The sequence below is a fragment of the Myiozetetes cayanensis genome, unplaced genomic scaffold, assembly GCF_022539395.1.
Source record: "Myiozetetes cayanensis isolate MyiCay16 unplaced genomic scaffold, myiCay2020 scf9, whole genome shotgun sequence".
In the NCBI taxonomy this organism is placed as follows: Eukaryota; Metazoa; Chordata; class Aves; order Passeriformes; family Tyrannidae; genus Myiozetetes; species Myiozetetes cayanensis.
In genome coordinates this window covers 20,220,464-20,245,033 of record NW_026088185.1, presented here as the reverse complement: position 1 = coordinate 20,245,033, position 24,570 = coordinate 20,220,464, and the positions used below count along the sequence as shown (strand labels likewise).

General features: G+C 36.6%; 1 protein-coding gene across 3 annotated transcripts; it reads right to left on the bottom strand.

Moving 5' to 3' along the window:
* Positions 1 to 792: 792 nt before the first annotated feature.
* On the bottom strand, positions 793 to 23,613 carry SLC38A11 (solute carrier family 38 member 11). Of its 3 annotated transcripts, XM_050340278.1 has the most exons (12): positions 23,495 to 23,613; positions 21,026 to 21,143; positions 20,535 to 20,609; positions 19,805 to 19,939; positions 18,075 to 18,140; positions 16,258 to 16,364; positions 16,028 to 16,107; positions 8,214 to 8,284; positions 7,241 to 7,402; positions 5,457 to 5,569; positions 4,650 to 4,781; positions 793 to 3,961 (listed from the first exon to the last, which is right to left on the bottom strand). In XM_050340278.1, the coding sequence occupies exons 1-12, from the start codon at positions 23,522 to 23,524 to the stop codon at positions 3,716 to 3,718; spliced, it is 1,335 nt and encodes a 444-aa protein (XP_050196235.1). In that variant the 5' UTR covers positions 23,525 to 23,613; the 3' UTR covers positions 793 to 3,715. The 3 variants fall into 3 exon arrangements, with proteins under 3 accessions (XP_050196235.1, XP_050196233.1, XP_050196234.1); XM_050340276.1 differs by lacking the exon at positions 7,241 to 7,402; XM_050340277.1 differs by lacking the exons at positions 7,241 to 7,402; positions 23,495 to 23,613 and adding an exon at positions 22,948 to 23,068.
* Between the last annotated feature and the right edge of the window lie 957 nt (positions 23,614 to 24,570).

Below are 24,570 nucleotides of genomic sequence, written 5' to 3'. Positions count from 1 at the left end.
TCCTCCTATGGGAATGTGTTCAATCTCATGTTTTTCACTCACAATACACTTCTTTAGTCTGCAACTTTTGTATCTCCCCCTTATGTCTACTCAGTGTTCACAGCAGCATCTGAACACATCCTCACACTACATGTAAGTTTTGGTTGCCAAAGAGTTGCAAATACTAAACAGTGTGTCTATTAAATAGATAAATATCCCTCCCCTATCAGATCCAGATGTGTGTAATATGAGATATAAAAGTGTTGTGTGTGAAAAATATATGGAATTATGTCCATTTAGCAAACCTGAACCATTTTCCTCCCCGCTCCACAGAGAAACTTGAGGAGGAAGAAAAATTCTCTAGGGAGTCCAAGGTAATACATGGGGTTTGGTCATCCGAAAGACTTTCAGGAGGAAGTATTTTGTGAATGTGTAGAAGTCTGAGATTGACAAGAAGCACACTGCTCTAGAAAGTCAAAAATTGTCTGCTTAGCTCCTGTGAGAATGGCAATTGTACAGCTGGTGACCTGAAATGCCTTCTCAGCTGGAGAAAGGGACTTGGAGAAATTGTGAGTCACAGCTTTTCATGTGAAAATCCTGCCAGCAAGCACTTGTGGAACTTCACTGTTCTCCCTCTGCATGGACTCCATGACGTTCTGTTACCACAGAGCATTTGGAGTTGGGAATATTGCTGCTCCCAGGACTCCTTCCACTTCTGTGCCCAGCACATCTCTGCTTGATGGTGAGATCCTGCACATGCTGAGGCCAGTGAGAGGTTCCCAATGGATTTTACAAAGTTAGAGCAAACCCCAGTCTGCAATGTTAACCAGACCAAACAAGATAAAAATCTGAAAATTACTGAGATGAAAAAGAAAACTTTATTGTACTGAAATATAAAGAGCCAGGGGTTGTGGTTTGTTCAGTAACTAAGCAGTTCTACATACCTCCAGCTTTCCAACCAAACCTTTACAACTACAAACCTAAAGCAGACTCTTCACTGCAAATCACTGCGAAGTCCAACAGTATAATATAGGGGTAACCAGGTTTCATTCATTCTCATTGAGCTACACTAAAACTATCAGGCTGTAAAGTGCTGCTTTTGCCTTATATTTTTTTTAGTCACAGAAAGACACTTTAGCCTAATTTAAGTATATTCACCAGTAATTATTTATTTTGATTATACTCTGCCATAATGTCTCCTGTTAAGTTTATGTATCTTTCTTTTCTATATCATCAAGACTGACTTACTGTCATATTTATAACAACTTTCTTTTTATATGCTTAAATACTAAATGCATTGCTTTAGTAATATCTACAAATTTATTTTCGGGGTTTCAAAAAAACACTGGCTATCACAGTTTTCCTTATTAAATAAAAAGGTGCTTCTTTCTGTATTCAGACCTCCTAGACCTTAAGAAAGTATATAGCAGGGTGCTGTTATTTGTCATTTCAATGAAGCTGCACTATGCAATACTGGAAAGGAAGTGACCATGGCTTTTATAAATCCATTACCCAAATAGCAGTTAACTTTATGGTATCCATGACACCTGACTTCCCTTTGTTGGCTGGGAGAGCCCTATCATCACCTGGAAAATTCATGAACAAAAACCACTGAGCATATGATTACAGGAATGCAATTATTTTTGGCAAAATAATCTTCTAAGAGCACAAGAAGCTTTATCAGCAATGAAAACATTTAACTGACCAGTATTATCTCAGACTTTACACTTTACAAATTAGAAAGAATAATTAAACAAATTTTCTTTAAATTTGCATTTGTAAAGTAGAAAAGAACAGAAAGACTAATCCTTCATAAAGGACATGCAAACACGATTTAATATCAACACAGCCTCAGCAGAGTGTTTAAATTGAACAGGCAATACTACAACACGTTATAAATTATTTCACTGACACTCTAAAGCAAAGACAACTTATAATGGATACTTGAAACAAGGTAACACACTTCAACAGTGAAAAAAATCAGAAAAAAAAAGAAAATTAAGCTCATGAGAGATTTTTGATTCATCAATGAGCTGTCACAAGGAAACATTATTTAGGTTTAACTCCATTTGGCATAGAAGCAAGTGAATCTCATCCACAGCTAAGACAAAATCAGCTACTGCTTTACCAAAACTGGTGAAAAATATACTGTCAACTGTATCAGGTATGTGGACAACAGAAAAATTATCACCGTCAAACCTGACTCTACATAAGGAAATTAAAGCAGAGTAACACTCACAGTTCTCTCTAATTGCTTTACAACTTAAAAAAACCCCAAACAAAACAAATAAACCAAACAAAACAAAAAACCCCCATCACCCTAAAAAAAACCCACTATTACTTAAAACATTCATTTTGGAAACACTACTTTTAAAAAGGGTATTATTCTTAAAAGTATTATCGCCATCTACTGACTCTTGCTTAAAGATCTACTTAGGTAGAAGTCTTGAATGAAATACCTTTGTCATGCACTATGAAATGAAGACAAAATCAATCTCCATTAAGCAGCAAAAAAATGAAACAGCCTTTTATATCTAGTTGGCAAGAGGAACCACAATGACCACAATAATGCAAAAATTAACTCAAAGTATACAGTTTGATTTGATAACAAGACATTTGCAGAATCCCAGCACTGATATGACTGAGGATACTTGTATTACTCAATTTCAAATTATTCATATTCTAAAGGCATATGTAAGTCTATTTATAAATATATATGTGTATATACATACATAAATATACACATACATATATATATATGAATCCTTGATGTTACATGAATTTTGGAAAACATAATTCACCAAAATTTGACAAACCATGACAAAATGAACAGTCATATACTGAAAAGAATCAGAGGAGTAGAATGATAATCAAGTTTAGAATGTCTTCTCACAGCATTCGCTCAAGCTGCACATGCCTGACGTACAACATTTTCATTTCAGTTTCAGAAATAATAAATGGGGTTATAAATGTAAGAATCAAACTGTGTTTGTTACGCATGTAATTTTTTCTCTGTCAATCTTTAAATTTTTACAATGATAGCCTAGTACAATCTTTTTCAATTCACCTCCGTGGATTTATTTATGCAATATCTTTTAATTAGAAGACCACAAATTGTAGCAGTCACAATTAAATTGTGTCAGTTACAGTTCAGTCAGAATACAAAATTGTCCTTGACTTAAGAGCCACTATAAGGAAAGCTTTCAGCACTTAAGGGCAGTTATTGCAAAATCAAAGACAGAATTAATAAGGGTCTTTCAGTTTAACAGCAGAATTTTAATACACAGAGATCCAGACATATTTTTCCCCAGGACTTCAAAAAGTCCTATACTATAGTGTGCTAATAAATATACATGAAAAGATTATAAAATTAATAAAAATTAAATTAAATCAATGAAACATGGGAGTTGTTTACATTCCAGAACATTTAATTTCTAGCTTTTAAACAGCATTGCAGACCAAGTTAAAAAAATGCAACCTTTTTCTTAGGCTTGCAAGTTATTCAAGTAATGTCTACTGAAAGGCACCTCTGAGAATTTGTGTTTCCATAGTTAAAACTCAAGTCTTACCTGGGAAAGGATGGCAGCATAAAATCAAGTACATAAATACAGTTATATAGTTTAAAATTCTTAGTGCATATCAAACTATCAAAGCTCTTTGTTCCACCCTCCTTTAAACTGGCATGTGTGGCTCACCGCGAGATGTACCTGATCCAGTCTGGAGACTGGTGTGCTACCTATGGTGGCAGTGTACTGTTGTGAACAGAAACATTACTAGGGAAGCAGTAGAACATTTCTTTTCCATGGCTACACTCCTGGGGGTGCAAGACAGTCATAACAAACCCAACTGCCATCACTAGCACACCAAGAGCAAGAATCAGGCCGGATATGAGGTTATCAGAATGGTTCCATCGCTCCTTGGACAGCTTCAGGTAACATGCTGATGGGATGATAAAAACAAGTGGGGTAGCACTCAGAACTCCCTGCATGTGGGAAACAACAATAGAAAAAAACCTTGTAAGCATGTATATTTAGATGTGAAGAACAAAAACCTAGTTTTTAAATATCAGCTTCACTATTGAGTAATTGCTTAGGCAAAAAAATACTGCATTGATGGAATGCTTGCTTTGGAAGTATTTGTATATTTGGCCCGAATGGGTGTTTGTTTGTATGCACATACTTAATTACTTAGTTACTATCTCTCTGGTTTGACTACTACTGGTTCTTTCCTTCTACACTCTTCTTTTTTTTTTGCCCCTTTGGCACAACGCAGTCAGTAGGATCTGTCTCAGTGTTTAGTAATTTGCCAACTTCATCAGAGGTAGAGACTAGGGAAAGAAATGCTAGATTCAGTATCACTATACAGGTTGGATGAGTATGTCAGTGATTTTTACTGCAGTTCAAATACATTTGTTCAGTCATAGCCATTTGCCATATCTCCAAAACTGTTCTAAAAGCCCTCCCCAGTCATATGAACTTTACCTCCTGAACCTCCTTTCTCCTTTGTTATTGGATTTTGAAGCAGCGAATAATTTCTTTTTTTCCTACTAACATTACTACTGACTACTACATCAAATTATGTAAGATTTTCAGTAGAGCTGTGGATTTTACAGTGTTCTGTTTTATTAAAAAGTGATTTTTTAAAATAAAAGAGTATAGAGGTTCACTTACATTCAGCTCTAAAACTATTCCAAGGCAATCATACACTAACGATACACCAGTCGCTACAGCAACGATAACTACTGTCACAACAATATGGAAAACTGTTGAGAGGTTCCCATGGAAAAACACATTGGCAATCACCTGAAACAGAACCACAATTTTTAACCTTGTGTTTGCTCTTTGTGTTATCAAACAGATTTTTTCAAATCTTTTAACCTTAGGAAACTAAACAAATGTGTGAGAATAAACTGAATTTTACTTATCTTGCTTCAAGGAAACATCTCCATCTACTTCCAAAACTAACTTGTAACAAGCATTACTAAAATTGCTGAACACTTCCAAGACTGACTTAGTTATACCTGTAGGATTTAGACGATACTTAACTTTCTTCTCATTTGCCCACTACAGAATAAAACCAACTTACAATTAGTTATTGAACAGACGGATTTCCTAGACAGAGATGCTTCTAAAAAAAGACAAACTATTAAGCATGAAAAGTATGCTATTTTTGGCTATTCTCAACATAGTAACAACAGTGGCATTTATGCCAAACTTGGAATTTTAAGCAGTCCTGATATTATTAAGTAATTATTAATATAATGTTGGGTAATATTATAATGAATGTAATGCAACATTACATGGCCAGTGTCTAAAGAGTATAGCTAGTCCCTCACATTCATTGCATGTATCAGGATAAAATATGGTGATATTTACTACAGATCAACCATAGACTTCAGCTACAATACGTATTAATCATGTAAGAATATTATTAATATATAACAACACTGTTAAATGGAAAATGTAATACAATCTTACCTCTCTGGTCACAAAACATTCAAGGGGGAAGGTCAGAATTACAGTAATTCCATAACAAAACCTTCCAAATGTAGCAAGGTTGTCATCTCTACAGTAGTTTTCAAATATATCTCCTAAGGCACAGCAAAACATAATTAGCTTGAACTTCACATCATATGCCTATTTGCAAATTGAATTCCATGTTACTGGAGTTACTGGAGTAATTGAGATTTTCTGATCCCCTCTCCAGACACATAATCAAGAAATTGCAGTTATAGTCACAAGTTGTATCCAGGAGGAACTTTAAGCTTACATTGCTAGTAGCAGTGTTTTTCTCTGAAGTAGCATTTATCTTTAAAAAATATTTTAAAATATGCATATCAGAGTTTGTCATCTGTTATCCTCCCCTTAACACAGATTTTGTGTGACATGCTGGTGTTTGTTTAAATAAACATGTGACAGATTCAGAAAGAAAAGTTGTGTGTAAAACATACATTTTTAGAGGAAATGTATCTCCTAGAACAACAATTACATAAGGAAGACCAGGGAGTTATCTCTGGAGAATTGCATTTCCCTGGTAAGCTGTAGTGAATAACTTCAAATATTCTGACCCCAAAAGCCCATTATAAATATATGGATCATTACCTAGCAAATCTTATATCTAACAACAAAAGCATTACTAAAGAATTCAAATCATCATCTTGCTTAGCATTTACCACAAGGAATCTCTAATAATGAACTCTGAGGCACAAGAGACAGTGCAACACAGCGATGAGATGACCCATCAGGTCTTTTCTATCCAACTACAATACTGTCTCAAGACTTACTAATTTTATGCTCACTATGGCACTGAAGAAGCAATAAGGTGTACTTTACAGAAAACAGCCAAAAGGTGTGGATGGGGAGACAAGGTAATGTGGAACCTGCTAACACTAGAGTCGTATGCTGAGGGTCAGCTGCAGTCCGAGCTTTGCAAATTTTAAATGTCTTAGCTAGCCTGCACTTAGTCTAGCTAGTATATCTAGGACATTTAGGACAGTAACTTACTCTGCTGGAGTAAGGACTGGAGGCAGGAGAAAAGGACAGATCAAGCAGTAACCCCCATCATACAATTCCTGTGTTCTCAACTACATGCAACTGCTCATTAGAAAAGGAAAAAGCTTGGAAGCCTTCTACAGTCTAGAATGTCACTATTAAGTAACAGAAAATCTGCCTGCTTATGAAATGTGTATTATTCCTGAAAAGGTAATGCACTGAACAAATTTATGCCTTGTTCCTCTGAACACACCTTTTTTAATTCAACAAAATTATGTTAAATAACATGATGCAACATCAACTTTTATGCATATTCATATACCCACAAAGGGGACAGTAGGATTAGCTACAGCAGAACAGCTGTTGTAAAGATAGGAAATATCTATCAGTCAGAGATATATTAGCACAGACCAGACACGCTGTAGAAAAATCAAGGCATCTTTTTGTTCTTCCTGCTCTCTCCTGCTGGACCATGTGGCTAAATCATAGATCTTTAGTCCTCAGAAGTGTTTTGGTTATGGAAATATTCAAAGGTGACTTTCACCAGTGAGGCTTACACTTGGGAATCTGACACCTATTAATATGCAGCTGACACTTTTGTATCCCATTTTGGTTCTTGGGTAACCATGAGGAATATCCCATTTCTATCCACACTACTCTGATTTTTGTATTTTTTATAGTCACTAAGGTATTTACGTCAAAAGTCAGACAGAAAGGCAGAAATGTAAGGATTATAGCAAGCACCAAAATTGAGGGATCAAGCAGTTTACCTTCTGTGTATCCTGTAAAAGTCATATATCCGCATGCAGCAAACAAGACACTGATTACAACAGCCAGTGAGACAGACACATGTGTGACTTGAGACCAGTTCTTTAATGTGGGTTCTTCCAGAGACCCATATATTAAGAAGCTGTTATGGTTGCAGATGAATGCTGAAACACACAGGACAGTTACAGCAAATGTATGAATTCACGCATAAACGCATAGAGACACACAGCACTGTTTGAATCTACTCATTATTAAACATTAATCCTGCAATAAGTGGCAAAGATAAATGGCTAGAACTTTTACTTGCTTAGTTGATTTGATGAAGATATATATTCATCCTGATTCTGATTACATTACCCTTAAACGTCATTTCCCACCCTCCACACCTCCATTCCATCTCTTCCTGCTCTTCTTTTGCTTAAGAACCCAACAGCAGATTTGAGATTTTTTTTTTTTAATCCACAGAGCCATTTGCTACTTTCAGACTTCCTATGGCATCCATTTTAGGCAGCAGCAAGCACTGGGAGGCCTCAGATGGTAACAGGAAATAATATACCGGATCCTGCAGGCAGGAACAGATTTCAGAATGAGGACTTTTCTGCTAGAGGTTATCCAAAGGAATGCAGAGCAATCACAGCCTCCTCAGTTTATCGAGTTAGACTAACCCCACTGATGCAGGTGCTTTAAGATGAGCTGGATTCACATGCACACCTCTGTCTCTGCTACAGTGGCAACTGCCAGGGGGCAATGGATGAGGATAAAGTCTTACACCATAAAAACGAAATTCATATGGATGACTCAGGCAATTTTATTTTTTTTCCCTACACCAGCTTAACATTAATATATATATATAAAAAACAAAACAAAACAAAACAAAACAACCAAACCATAAAAAATTCAATTTCTTGGTCCAAAATATTAAATGATTTCTTACAGCTGATCTGAATATTGAAAAAACCAGAAAAAAATACTTACCAAATGACATCACCCCAATGGCTTGTACTGCATTTGATCTTGCAAATGTCCATGCATTTTCTGATTTGGGTCTAAAACAGACATTTGTTTTAATAGATTATCCTCTTTTCAATTATCAGTTATTAAAAATTGCTTAAAATATTGTGCTGTAATACAGAACTGCTGCTAGTCAGATCTCCACAACTCTCTGAAGTAGGCCTCAGTGTTCACAGCAACTTTAAACTGGGGAGGTACCTTTCGCACCTCCCTTGTTTTGACTCAAGTATTTCTGTAACCAGATTTCATAGTAAAAAATGTCAGCCTATTTCAGTTTTGTAAATAAACTCTTCAAGTCATCACATACCAGGAAATAGCAACAGGGAAGGCAAAGGCTGTTACTGATTCTGACTAAGGTTATCTCAATCTGAAACACCTTCTGACAATTTAGAGGCAATTTCTGCCTCTGAATTTGCACATGTAATCCATACAGTCTAGAGATATCTTCTCCTAAGCTACAAATCAAGCAAAGCAGTTTACCTTTCTTTACACCAGTTCCACCTACTCCTCAAAGTAAGAAGATTCTGCTACTTCCCAAAAGACAAAAGAAAGTGTAAGAGAGAGACTTTCATAATCAGGCAAGAATATAATATTCCCCCTATCTCCTTCTTTAAGGGATGCCCACAGTTTTGGACCACAGTTTTGGTAATTGTAATGCTTAGAGGAGGACCATGGAAAACGAACAACGAACTTTGCTGAAAAACATTTACTGCATGAACATCATCTCTGAATAAAGAACCAAACTGAAGAAATGGAGAAAGACATAAAATATCCTTTTCCAGAAATACAATTTGCTAAAAACATCAAATGACATTCACAAACCAGTTTAACATTGTATTTGTGATATTAAAACACAGACAAAAAACAATGCAGAGAAACTTGCTTGTAAAAAAGTTGGATGCTACTAACTTTGATTGCTGTTTTTATTTAGAGGGAAAGCTGCTGCCACCTGAGGCTTAGCTACTCTTTTCCTACTGCCCTAGAAAGCAGTATGGCACTCAGGCCATTTCTGTGAAGGTAACAATGACAGCTTTGTCTCTCCCTCTCTCTGGTGATAACTAGCTGGCTTTGACAGCTATAGTGGCATATGCTGTGCCTGGTTTCATGGCTTTCAAACGTTTAAATTCCACCTCCAGCTCCTAAAATTAAAAAAAAAAAAAAAAAAAAAAAAGGAAAGAGAAGAAAAAGAAAAAAAAAAGATGCTGTTTCCTATTTCAGAACTCATCTTACTATTTCTTCAGTGCTCAAATAGTCAATCCTTCCTTTTTATATTAAACCCCCTATATTTACAGCACATTCAGTTCAGACTTAGACCACCTTTTCAGCTCTTAAGCTGTGGTTGCTAAGCTTAACTTTGAAGTGAACAAAACTCAGGTATAAAAAGTTCATTTTCTTTGTCCTCAGACGTAGTATATTGTTTTGACTGCTGTAACATACTGCTCCAAGTCTTAAGCAGCTGAATACGGTCCTCCTAAAATATTCCTCAGACTCAGCATGTAGATGTAATAAATATTAGGGATGAAATAGAGCTATCTGGCATTTGTCTTGTAAAAGAAATAGGACTTCTGACCCTATTTGGCTGCTGTAGTTCCTTATATAGGCTCCCTTAACTTTATGCCACTGATTCCAAATCACTATCATTAGAAATGCCTATGGAAATAATTCTGAATGTATTATTTTTAAGTAAAACATTCGCAATTGATTGGAAAAATGTAAATAATATTTGAAAATAAAAATAGCTTATAGAAAACTAACACTACAACTGTTCCTCTCTGTAACCACTAGAGGTCAGCTTTGTTAGTAAACATACAGAATGAAAATTTGGTTTATTTTTATCCTTTGACAGCAAAACTTATCAGTTTTCTTCAGCCCTTTTATATTAATAATTAACAATTAGATTATGTAATACCTTACAAACTAAAATATTTTTAAATTCACAGAAATAAAGAATGTTTCTGTCTGAAACATATTTAATTTCTGTTAAAATGGCACATCTTATGCAACATTATAGCTGAGCTCATACAAATAAGGATTTTAAAAAAGAAAATGCAGAAAGCACAGGAATTTAATTTGAAACATTTTGAATAAAGTGGCCAAATAATCAATTAAAAAAATAAAAATCACAGGAGCTAGTTTTCCTCCTGCACAGTGTTACATTATGCACCAGCAATATGCAACAGACCAAAATACAGCTTTACTTTAGGGATGAATGGTAAATCAGATTAGGAGTATTATTTGGGGGAAAAAAATCCAAAAGAACAAAATCCTGCTTATTTAGCAGTCTAAGAAGATAAATTCGTTCCATTCTAGTTGCAGAATAGAGGAAGAATTTCAGATCCCTGATTGAAACACAACCAGCAGCTTTTAATGTCCTACAATGCATGTTGGTACAGGCGTACTATTTTCTACAGTAGCTCATATACTGCTGCATGGGCTTTGAAAAACATTTTCATACTGTGGGAATAGAGGGATCTCACATCATGAAAGGTCTCAGGAAGAAATTTCCTTTCTGAGAGTCAACAGCTGTAGAGTTGTGACCACACCAGTAAGAAATTATCCTCAAGTTCAGTCTGCAGGACATACAGACTTATGCAAAGCTCCTGGAAAAGGGTGCAGGTGACATGAAGGTGTTTTATATAAAATAAGACTTCATAGTCAGAAAGAGAAAACTGTGTCAGGGAACCATAGGCATTAGTTATGGAAAAGCCATACAGTGAACAATCATACAAAACCACTCACAAGGCAAAGGGCACCGAGGGGAAACATCAAGTGTCAGGGTAAACATACACACATTGATATAAATGTATACGTCTGTGTAGGCGGATGCACACACCCCCTGAAAGAGTGTGTAGAATACAGGGTAACATCACACCTGCTGGGCTTTTTCAATCCTGCTGCCACTGTTCAAGAAGGACTTTTTTTTTTTTTTGAGAAGGACTTTGTTCTGACCAGTTTGACCTACATTCTTGTTAGGGGTTGCTACAGGAAGATTTTAACTGCTGCCTATACAAGAATAGCAGTAGCTGCAAAAATCCATGATTGACAAAACCAGCCAGCCCTCTGTTCCTCACTCAGTGTATAGAAACACAGGCTATGCCTGCATGAACTGAAAAGCTTTTCTCAGGCCAGAGAAGGAGTATTACATCAAACAGTGAAAAGTAACAGAAGAAATACATTTTTGATACTAAATGCCCTTGTTGACAGCTGTACTGTCTATCATATATAGTAGAAGCTTTAACACAAAGTAAAGCCTGAGATGTTATATAACTGTGATTCTTGGAATAAAAATAATAAACGATTCAGCAAAAAGGCAGTCCAAGGGAGTTCCCAGACAGGAAAATATCAGCTGAAACTAAGGCAACAGCAAGACAGACTGCAGGTAGTGAGGCCTAGCGATGAAGAAAGCCTAAAGGTTAAGAAGATAAGACTCTACTCAGCATAGGTGAGTGAAAGTATGGCATAATAAACATGTTAGTAAGCTTCTAAATGTTTTGAAAATATTCATGTTTATCCACATAAGAACAGTGTGAAATGAAAAGAACAAATGAACCAGACAAAGGTTACAACATCCTAACCGGGTGAAAGGAATTTCACCCCAGACCATGAGTGAGAGTTGGGCCAATTTGTTTGGCAGTCTAAAACTGCCTATCTTCTACTTCTTGTAAAACACTTACAGCATAATATTTCCCATCTATCCATGTTATGCAAAAATCTTTTCTGTCATTTATGTAGAAACACTGCCAAATATAATACAGCAGCAGAGTGCATGAGAAGCAAAACATCTTTAAGGGAGGCAAGAAAAACACATATCCCTGATCTCAACCCATTTTGTGGGTATGGAATATTGACTGAAAAAAAAGTTAATTCCTACAGAGGCACAAAGTCATATTTTTGGCAGGGGAGCTACATGTTGGAATGCGTGAAAGACTTCCATTGGTTTGGATTGAAGATCAGGGACAAACCACCAAGTTTAGATAAAAACAGGCAGTCAATCCAGAAACATCTCACAGATTAATTCAGGTTCAATTCAATTATTTAGACCTTTAGGAAATTAACTGTAAAATTTCAATTTCATTCTATTCTAAGGTAAAAGACCTTTTTAGTTCTTTTTAAGCTTTAGAGGTTTAAAGATATTGAGAACTTTATAGATGCTGAATATGCCTTCAATCAATATAAGAGAAGGAAAATGAATACAGCCCACATCAGCCTTGTATTTTATATTAATCAAAGTCATCTTGTGAAAGAACACAGACAAGGAAAAGCTATTATGTCAGCCTCACTTATTTACAGGTGTTTTAATTCTTCTTTCTTCCTTAATGAATTACTTAGCAGTACTGTAAATATATGGGAGCTTAGATTTATTTTTTAATTTCATCACACATAAAAGTTTACCTTTGCTTACTAATGAATTTTTTTATATGAAGGAAAGAATCAACTTTCCACTTTCATGTTTTTTTCCTGAGCACTTGGTGTTTCATCCCTATGATCAGCTGCTAGTTGAGTAATTCTCACATCCTCTTTACATGTAGCAGATGCTCTTGAAGCTTTTCCTAGAGATTTATGTACTATGTAGACACTGACATCAGGACATTCTTTGTAAAAGAATGCCAAATTAAATTAAAACGATCCACCTTTATAGTATAAACATAAAATATTTCTTTTTACAGCAATGAATGTTAACTTCATGTTTCAAAGCTGAAACTATTTTATGCAGTATTAACATACTGTACATTTACAGTTTGAGATAGTTCTAACCTATTGTTTTTGATCACCAGCTATAAGCAGGTGGAAATAATGATCAGATCATCAAAATGTAGTTTTATCCAACATCTTGAAATACTGAGAGTAAACTCTGAGTAATCCAGAACACTGGATTTTATCTACAGGTTCATTATGTCATTCAGGCAACAATAATCATATGGATGATAGTAATCAAAAGCAAAACTGAAAAAAAAAAAGTACCTCAGTTTCTCAGTTTGATATTTGTTATAAAAGGAAAAAAACTAAAAATGTCACAGAGGGTTTCATATTGACAAAAATATTCTGTGTTATTTAAATAATAAGTTTAATTTTCAACTGGAGCATGGATTGCATTTAAGCAAAAAAAGTTTTATCATCTCCAGATAATCTTCTTGGACCTCTCAAAGGGAAGCAATCTTCATTTTAAAAAATCTAAAGGTAAGTGAAAACTCATTACTTCTTAGTAATTATCAAAATGGGAAGATATCCACATGGGATTCCTGTGGAACCTGACCTGAGTCCAGTATTTTTTAATGTGTTCAGCAGTAACTTGAACAACAGAAAAAAAAGCAAGAAGTGTCCTTAACAGAAAGTATGAAATGTACAGTTAACACAAGGATGATAGAGAATGGGATGAAAAAAGAAAAATCATAAATATGTTGGGAAATGAAGAAATCATCTGACAAAGTAGCATTCAATTTTGTAATGACAAATTCTACAGTTATGCAGGCAAAAAGAAAGGCTTTGCAAAAACAGGGTTGGAGGCTGGGGGGAAATCCCAAATTTCATGAGAACAGAATAAAAGAAAGACAAATTCACCACCTCACAGTTCTGCAGAGAATGACTTGGTACTTCTACCAGACTGCAAACTCAAGGCCCATCCACAATATCATGCTACTTTCCAAAAAAACAAACATCAAATTAAATTGTATAAACAGAAGTGTGGCAACTCCCAAACAACACAGTTGAAAGGGATCTCAAGACACTTGCATTTAAGATACATCAATCTTTCTTCTCTGCTTCTCAGAGGGAATACCACAGGCAGCTGGGGCATCATGATCTCACTTTTATCTGCAGAAAACTTAAGGCAGCCATTGAGCATGATGAGGAGCACAGGAAACAACAAAAAGATAAAACACTAAAGGAACTGTGTTTGTTTAGTCTATTGAAAGGATCCCCAAACTGGAACAAGTTACAACTTTTTACTGGTGTTTTTCAAGAATTTGAAAAAGAATGAGCAGTTTGCTGTCCTTCTCCACTGTGGTTAGGCCAAGAAGCAACCTATATAAAATGGAGTAAGAGACATGCAATACACATTTAGGAAGAATGCATCAGAACTGGAATGGGAAACCTTGGAATTACCAAGAATAAATGACCTTATGGCAGCCATATAATCAGTTCAGCCATATAAGAACTGTAGGGATTAAATATTCTTGGCCCAATCAAGCCTCTTTGGAAACTCCAAATTATATTGTATTTTAATAAGGATTCACAATAAATGTGTTAATTCGCTTGTTTCATTTGTAATTTGATCAGACCCATATTAAAATAAAACAGTGGTCTTTATTCTCATAGCAAAAATGAGAGATGGTATAGCACTATATAACTAACAAAATAATAGAAGAGAGTTTTAATAATTAACATACATGTTTATACCTAACTGTAAAATAAATATTGTAAAAATAGTAAAAGCCGAAAATGCAGACATTAACAAAATGTTTGCAAGGAAAAAAAATTCTGACAAACATTTTATCAACTTGCTAGATGCATTTTTGAAAACAAGAAGTGTAAAGGCAAGAATGAAAGTCCCTGAAGAATTAAAAAGTAAAACTTCAAGAATCACCCAAACCCCAACATTACTTATTGTAAGAAAAAATAAAACCATGCATTCCTTATTTTTCAGTGCATCACAACTGTGCAGAAGAAACGTTACCATAGTAACAAGGTCATCAGTAACTATTATATATAGCTTCTTGCTTTTTTGACAGGGGATTTTGAGATTAACCTTTCAAATACCCCTTCAACACACAGTATGAAAAACACTGCTTCAGAAAGATGGTGGGGAGGAAAGTCCCACACTGTTCTGAGTGCGTCATTTTGTGGATGATAGACAACATCATCTGGGACAACTCTAGAAACTGCTATTCTAGGCATCTTCCTAGCATTAAACCTGAACACTCTGCAATTAACCCACGTATCACAGCAGTAAAACAAATGAACAATTATGCATAACAGTGTTGAAACAATCCTGGTGGAAGGATCCACTTCTTACAGGCACATAAGACATACCATATAAACCTGTTCCAATAAATAAAACAGCACATTCAGAAGGAGAGGTTTTCATCTTTATTATATTTTCACATTTAAAGGATGAAGAAAAAGACAGCTCTTCTAGGCCATTAAAGAAGAAGAAAAGATTCATAACACTTTCTTGCAATATAATTACAAAAATATTGTCACAACATATACTTACGTGTACTAAATTGTCTAGAACACTCCAATGTCTAATGTTAAACTTTACTTTTAGAGTATGAGTGCTGGAAAAGTTTTGCACGCTTTTCTCAAATGACAAAATAAATTTTTTATTATTGTGTTCATTTTTTAAAATTTTCATTATTTCTATTTGATTTTTATTATGACATTATTATATTCACAGAAGTAGTATTCCTAAGATACTAGCTATCTTCAGGTTGTAAATATAGGCCATCTGACAAATGAACAAAATAAAAAATTCCCAAATTACAGACAACTTCACATGCCCATTCAAAACAAACCTGCTGTTAGTCATATCATCCACAATTTCCAATTAAACTGTAGTGTTTTGGGGACTTTTTCTAAATTTGCATACGTGCAAAAGAAGAAAAGAAAAAGGATAAAGCATATTTAGCCGTTCGTTTTATATTACTATTTATACAACTTTTTCAATTATCTGTCTGTCCCAAAATAGGCATGCTCCAGAATTATGCAATATATGCAAGACTGAACTAACAGATTACATAATCAAAAATTAAATTTGTGGCAAGTGTAAGAATACTCACACTTGTGGACTGAAGGTTACCGTTCTCACCATCACAATTATCAGGATGACAATGGTTAAAATCAGAGAAATAAGAGATATCTGTAAAGGTAAAAATATTACTTCAGTTAGTAAGATGCTGAAAGGCTGTTCTTTTAGCAGCAAATGTATTTTTTGATTATTTACATTAAGTTATGACTGGCACTTATTTTCTAATGTCATACAAAAAAATAAACCACTGTAATGATTTACCTTTCCCAATTTTGCTATGTCTTGATATAAAGATAAGGGTAAGGTAAAGATGATGGTGGTAAGAAGAATTATGAAGTGACGGTCAGTAAGCACGTTATCCAGCCCAACTAAAGAGAAAAGAAAATAATTTATTTCCTTAAGAGACTGACATGAGGAACACGTAATTACATTTGAAAGTTTAGGAAAAACAAACTGTTGGTGATCAAGTTTTTACCCCCTTTACTCAAGCTAAGTAACACTGAAAACTACGCATTAACTAACCTTTAGGAAGCCATGCACACCATGTGCATAATCAAGAGAATTCTGCAAATTCAAGCCAAATGCATAATTTATGGGATACATTAAACCAAAATTTAAAAGGCTGGCATTCCTACATATAGATTAGTATTAATATCTTTCATTGTGTCTGGCTCAATGTTGAGAAACTGCAAGTAAAACATACTACTACTTCTTTATGCCATTTACTCTTGAGGATTTTTTCACCCTGTGTGTTGACTTCAATTACCGGGCTGTTGAAGACAAGTCAGATCTTAAAGAACAATCTTAAAATAAGTTAATTTTGAGGTTTCTTTTGAGCACCTTTCTTGCCATCAGTTGGCTTCCACTTGCAAAACAGATTACCATGTGAAGGCAATAATAATGTTATAATATTCCATGCGATCAGTTGGAATTATTTGTATAACTTGTAGGTTTTTTCAAGCCAATGGCAATTTAAAATAAAACACATCTCAGGTTCAGTCAGGCTACCATAAACCCTAGGCTTGAATGAACACTTGCTGAATAATTATGGCTGGAAAATGACTGGCAATTGACTTGCAAAAATCTGTGCTCTTTTCTTTGGGAGATTATAATGCTTTCTCACATCTTTCCAGGCAGCTATTTTACCAGACAGGTAAAAAGATTTGCCATGCTGGGGGTTCCTTCTATTACAGAAGTCATATTACATATAAATCCTGATATTCACTGTCACTATCAATTTGATCAAGTATTCACAGAACAACAGAGTGTGACAGTTAAAACTACATCCACACCTTGCAGGCTTCACATGCTGAAAATTCTAGTCCCATGGAACAGTTCATAGAAATACTAATTTCTACTTCATTGCAGACATGTTTGTTTTTAGTTTAATTTCCCAGTGAAGAATGTTTTAACTTAGCTGGCTTTGTGCTAAAGTAGATGGTACATGCACACAAATTGCTCCACTGATTTTGCTGTGAAAACTTAGAGCACAGGAAGGGAAACAAGGGCATGAGTTAAAAAGCGCAAAAGCCACATCTGGTTTTGCAGTGAATATCTAAGAGAACTGAAAGTTACACACACAGTTCATGACCAACTACTACATTAAATTCATTATATTATTTGCAACTCATCCGGAATTATTCACTAGATGAAGCGCAGTTTCCAATGCACTTCAAATGACCATTACAGGAATTATCTAAAAAAGATGACAAAAAATTAGGGTGTTGTAAATAAACAACTGTGGAAGACTCACTCCTATTTGCTTAGTATTTCACCGAAGCGTGTGGTCTCTTCACTGACACTGAGTCCACTAATAACCAAAGATTAAGAGTTTTATTTAAGACTTATTTAAAGACTTTTTGAGACAAAGAAAGAAAACACAAACTCAGAACAAAAACAGAAAGAAACAAACAAAAAATAAAAACGTCAAGAAAACCCACTCATAGGCTTCAAGTTCTTCACTTGAACTATATTTAAGAGCAATTTAGAAGCAAAGCAACAGGTAATCCCCAAATACTTATGCTACACTCCTATCCAATACATAATTCCCCATTCTGAATTTTTTAAATGCCTCTTACCTCCAGGAATTCTCTGAAAAACTTTGGTTAAAGTGTCTCCTGTAATTATGTTGTAACTGATCATAGCTTAAAGAAAATAATTTTCTTTTGTTAGTACAAGTCATATCCAAAATAGTTGATAAACACTGAACACACATATTTCGCAGACTTCAGGATCATATGCCACTATCCCTCTTATATTAATCCTGGCTAGCACCATTAAGTTTTATGTTTCAGGTTTAAAATAGAATCAAAAACCACTTCCTTTTATTTTTCTTTTGTTTTTGTTTTTTGTTTGTTTGTTTTTTCAGGTACAACCTAAGCAATAATCCAGCCTGATATGCAAGGCCATTGTGCTGACTTGCCATATAAACTTCCTTCAGAAGAGGAAAAAAAGGCTTTTTGAAATAGTTTGTTTCAAATAGCAATTCGGCCTCACTTTCTTTTCAAATTCTTGTTTCCATTTAGTGAAGTTCTTGTGTTAGTCTAATAAATAAGCCCTGCAATGAAACACAAGGCACTTTCTAGCTAATGCAAAAAACTAGCAAATCTTTACACCAGAAGAAAGGAGAAAATACATTCGGATATCAGATATGGACTTCCAGTCCTCTCTCTCATTAATAAGTGCTGTGGATTTAACATTCACATTTCATTCTTGTCTAATTCTACACTAAAAGTGTGTATATTTGTGCATATGTGTGTATACAAATAAACTATATTTATACACTCCTGTGGTATTCAACATTTAGACAGCATACATGTAGGTACTGACTTCAATGCATAAATATCCACTGTTGTGAAATTGTAAGTCATTAACACTACTTACAGAAATAAATTCAAGCACATACAGGTGCATAACTAGTTCCGTGGTAAGGACAGAGATCTTTACAATTCGTTTTCGTATTATCTACAAAGTAGTTGATTTACAAAGGGGGATAATTACGTGTGTACCATCGTTGCCTGCAGTAACAGTAACTTGACTCCCTTAAAAATCTCAGCTACCTGTAATCAGACTGTCTGGTCACTGAGTCCAGACTCTTGGTATCCCAAGTCACCACCTTTTGCAGCCCCATGTGTGAAAATATCAAGATTATGTAACAATTGATTTAATCATGTTACTACTGTAAGCGACAGATTCAGAATATCACTTTATTTCAAACTTCTCGTCTCATAAATTCCTGCCCAGATTACACCTGTTTGTTCTTTTACTATTTCCTCTTCAAAGGAGTCTTGACTGCCCTACTTCCCCGTAGCTTATTGAGTGTGAGGCTGAACTAATGCTTTTGAAGAACAATGACAGCACACAATATTCAAGCAAGAGCTGATTAGTGGCTTTTCCAATTGCAGTAATATTGCATCTCTGAAAAAACAGTAATTCTGTATACTCCTAAAGCTGTATTTTCCTTTTGTTTCAGGCACATCAACTTTGTGCTGTTACTCATTCTAGAACAGAATCTCCTTTGTTATTTTTCATAGCTACTTTTGTTGTTCATTTTTACGTGTGTGATCGTAAATTTCTCTGCTGTTACATTTCAGTTAATTTCTATTATTCTGGTCCTCCAATTCATTGAATTCTTCCTCAGTAATTCTTCAGAACACACTGTGCGTAAATTTAATATTTTTTTTAATAATAAAGAGGCACATACAGTATATTCTTTACACAGTTCTTAATATTTAACCAGTGAAACAATGAGGCAATGTGAAAAATAAAACCTATAAAACTCAAACATTGATACTTTATGTGAGCTTACCAATAAATGGATATAAAAACTGAAGAGTTGAAAGAATTATATAACCTGCACGACCATAGGTTTTTCTGACCAGCTCTTGATATGTGTTGGTACTGGACAGGTTTCCTCCTTTGATCAATAATATAATGGAATAATCTGTCAAAATATAAAGTACTGTTAAAGACAATATGAACCAACTTGTGGTTGGTTACTTCTCACTTCTTTCACTCCTTAAAAAAGAAAGTCTATAAAAAGGAAAACAGTGGCATTGGGAAGATCAGGGATTAGAAATCTCACAAAATATTTCAACCCATGAAATCCAGGAGTTACAGGTTTATATTGAAAGGAAAATATTCAAAATCATAGTACAACCAAAGGTTTGCATTCTGTGGTACATTTAAAAACAGTGATATACAACCCACTCCAGGATCAGTCTCTTAATTAGGGTAAAAACAGTGGACTAAAACAGGCCATAATGAGGCATAAATAAAAACGTTCTTTCAAATGTTACCTTGACTAGTCTAAGAAACTAGGCTTTATGAAAAAAATGCACACAAAAAGCAGCTTTATATGTTGTACAGTGTAATTCTCTACTTTTACTAATCTGCTCAAAGGATTAGTGAGGTAAAGGAAAAAATTAGTAATTTTTACTCTTATAGGTATACTTGTTTAAATTATCATTAAGCTCAAGATCAGCCAAAATGTTGCAGGACTAAATTTCCCTTTAAAACAGAAACTGCATTTGGAGTACCTGTGATGTAGGCAACCACAAATAAAAGTAGCACTCCTAGAGGAAAACCAGCTTCCTTCATTGAATATGGCAATCCTGCAAAGAAAAGGAGAGATTTAGATAAAAACCTTTACAAATAATTATTTGTGACAACCAAAATAAAGAAATACTCAGATTTTTTAAAAAATGCAAGGAATCTCCAAAATTGGACCAGCATGCTTCATAACCTCAGAAAGATAATTTTCAGTGACAAAGAGTTCTCTAGGTATGAAATTCAGTCAGCACCTGTCCAACCTCTCTCATCATTATGGCCAAGAGACTGTGGGGTATTTGTCACTGAGATGTGATCTCAGCTGACCCCTCTGCATTTTTGTATTGTAAGCAAATAAATATAGGGAAAAATCTTTAGAAACAGCAGCAGAAAGTGAGATGACAGTGTTATTCTCCAAGCTGGATAGTCATGCATGAATAAACAAGGCTGAACGCAGGAGTGCAAAGGAAAGTAGACTTACCTATAATGCCTGATCCTATGATTGAATTGACAATGTTAAATGCAGCTGATGCCAGATCACTGTTTCCTCCTTTTTTCCTGGGCTTACTAAGGAGGGCTATTTGGTCATCTGTTTCTACCTATTTCAGGAAGACAATCAAAACACCATACATGAGAAAAAGAGGTGAGAACAAGGATTTTACATGTAGCCTGTGAAAGATAAAAACACCCCACTTTTCATAGACTTGGATTTGTAGAGGTATTTTGATATATAAATCCCATTTCTTTCAGTGAGAAATCAAAGGGGTATTAGGCATCTAATTCCTGTATAAGTCTGACCCATAATCTTCTGTAATTCTTCTCTGAAAAATAATAAGTGGAAGGACAGAAATGTATATAAACTCAGAGGTAGGCAGCTAAACAAAGAGCTTTTTAGTCACAATCAAAGGCAGAAATGTGAATCAAAGTATTTTTGAAACTACTTTGATTAATATGAATAGTCAGTAAAAATTGCCCCTGATTCAGAGAAATGAAATTAATTTCAAGAGTTACTGGTAAAGCTTGCCAACATTTGAACATACTCTAATCCAAGGTCTTATCCAGTATTTCAAATATTTCTGTGCCATTCAGTGGTTTAGTTAATTATGAATAGTTAATGACACTATAAAATCAGCTAGTCCCAGAAAGTTTCTGTGGGAAAATCTGGTACAAGCCAAAGTTCAAAGCACAATTTGTAGCAAGTGGCTTCAAAAACTAAATTTCTTATCTTCATAAAGTATTTCTTCATAAGCATGCAGTGGTCCTCTCCTCAGATCACCACTCTACTGTCAAGAGAACATTTTAGAATTATTCACTAGAAAGACAGTATTTTAACTGAAGTTGTGAAATTCAAAAGAGGAACATGCATTTAATGAAGAAAATGCCTACCTGTGTTCTACAAAAGCAAAATACGGTGTAAAGTAAAAGTAAACCCACTATTTCATGGATGCAGGAGCCTATTTAACTTATATAGCAGGTAGTACAAACTCAGATGCTTGTCATTAATCCTCCTGGAAAAAAAATTACTGAAAAATCCAAGTCATCTCTAGATAGAGGCATAAGCTGACAAGCATAAAAATGCCTCAAGGAGGGCTACATATTTAATTGGAACCTTTAATCCTTAAGCAGTACTAACATAAGAGTAATAGTGGCTCAGATCGAAGGCCAGTATAAGCTGGTATCCCATTTCTGAGAGTGACCGTGGAAGGCGCCTAGGGAAGAGCATAAGGACATGGAAAATAGTCAGTTAGCAAATTACTTTCCTGTCCCAGCTTTTCTCAGTTTGTGTATTCTGGATTTCCCAAAATAGATGTGTTCTTGGTGCATCACATCCCTTAATGGATTTGAATTTTCCCTTTTTTGAAACCATGTATAATTTTTAGCATCTGCAGTGTCATGTGGCAGTGAATGCCAGGTTTTAACTATGCATCATGTAAACAGACAGGTATTTTTCTTTGTTCTGAATCTACCATTACGTATATCCACCTGGTGTCCCACAAATTTTTGTTTCATCACAGACAAACTAAGCACCAATTCGTATCTTCTTCATATCACATGCAGTTTCATAAGTAGCATTCTCCCTCAGCTGTTTCTTAACTAGACTTACTGGTGCTACATTTTTATTTCACTACTGATTTCAGCAGCAGGAGCATCCCTGTCATTCTCTCCTGAAATTTTAATGCCCTCTGCTACTTACAGCACTGTACATGTGGAATTGCACTGAACTAGAACAGTCCAGTTCCCTCTCTTCAGCGGCTACAAGAAAAGAACACAATGTGAATTGCACAGTCCTGGTCCCTTCCCCACTTGGAAGGGACCCATTTAAATGGGCAAAAAAGGAGAAGAAAGGACAACAGAAGTTGTGACATAGGTGAAACGGCTCCGGTAGCGCTCTCGAGAGTGCACCTGGCCTGCAGATGGGGAGGGACGTCTGCTGGGAGCCCGGCTGGAGAGCTGTGCAACGCAGGAGGCTGCGGGACAGGGAACAGGAGGCGTTTGTCTCTCGCAAGGTCCTCTCCTGGGGCCACCCGCTATGGCACCGACAGCGCCGGGCACGGCAGGAGATGATGGGGCACGGCCGGACCACGCTCACGCCCTGGTCCTCACTCGACACCGAATTTCAGCCGTGCCCAGCAGCCGCCCTTCCCCTGCATCACAAGGATAAAGCCCCTCAGAACGCATTTTTTCCCCTCCGTGGTACCTATGACTCTTTTTCCCTCGTACGAGTTCGGGGACAACCGAGCAGAGATGAAGAGGCCATCGCTGCCTCCGGCTCGGCCGCGGAGGGGACGTTCCAGCGGCCGGTCTCGCTCAGCCGTCACAACCGGCCGTGCTGCCCCTCACACCCCATGCCCGTCCCGCGGACGCGGGCCGAGAGGGGTCAGGCGGTGCCGGCGGGCTCGCTGAGCCCGGAGAGTCCCCCGCCTCGCCCCCCCGGTGTCAGCCCCGGTACCTGGCGAGCGGCGGCCGCCGGCGGCTCCATCGCCCGCGGGGCGGGCCGGGGCGGCGGGTTCCTCGGGCGCCGCTGGGCTGCGGGGCCCCTCGGCCGCCGGCACGGGCAGGGACCGGGGCGGCGGGAGTCCCCCGGGCGGGCTCGGGAGGGTCCCGCGGCACCTCCGCGGGTGTTGGGGAGGCGGGTGTGTGTGTGCCCGGCTCGCCCGAGCCCTGCCCTGCCCGCCCCGCTCCGCACACGGACCTGTGGCAGCGCGGCCGGGGCGCGAGCAGCGCCCCAGCCCCGCACGGGCGGGCGGGGGCTCTGAGGCGGCCGCCCCTCCTCCGGGACGCCCTTCCCTGGAAACGCTCCAGAAAGTAAGTGCCTATGCCTCGAGTCTGTGAGACCCCAAATTTACCCGGTATTTGTTTATCCCGAGGGCACAAGGAAAGTTTCCTCGGTGGGATGTGCAGCGAAAACCAGCTCAAATGTCATTTCTGTTCATTCGTGGCTGCTTTTCAATATCGGTGTTATCGGTGAGGACTCGCCACTGCAGTCCTTGTTTGGTCTCCTCAGGGAGGGCAAGCTGCTCTTATGGGTGCTAAGTCAGATAAAGAACACATCGAGGTTCCAGTGAAAGTACATTTGTGTGATTTTAAATCTACAAAGTACAAAAACAAATTAAATTTGTATTGTGCATGTGTAATTCACATATGTATGATTTTAAATCTAATAGATCCTTGGGAAGAGACCAAACTAATTAAAAGATTCAAAATGACAGTGCTGAAAAGTAAATTTAGAGTCTGTAGATATCTCTGTTGCCTTGAGCAGCCTCCATCAGAAACATGCTTTGTCAATATGGAACAAGCCACACAAAGAAATGTATATCTTAAACAAAAACTTGTAGGAAGTAGAAAGCACTGATAAAATTGGAGTCAGTCGTGAATTTTGTAAAGTGTTGCTGGACATAAAATTTAGAGCCTACAAGAGTTAAAAAAAACACTTTGGAAACTTAGTCCAATTACGAGAGTGCACCATCAACAGGATATGGAGCCAACATTTTCAACAAGATTAAATCATTATGGGGGAAAAAAATC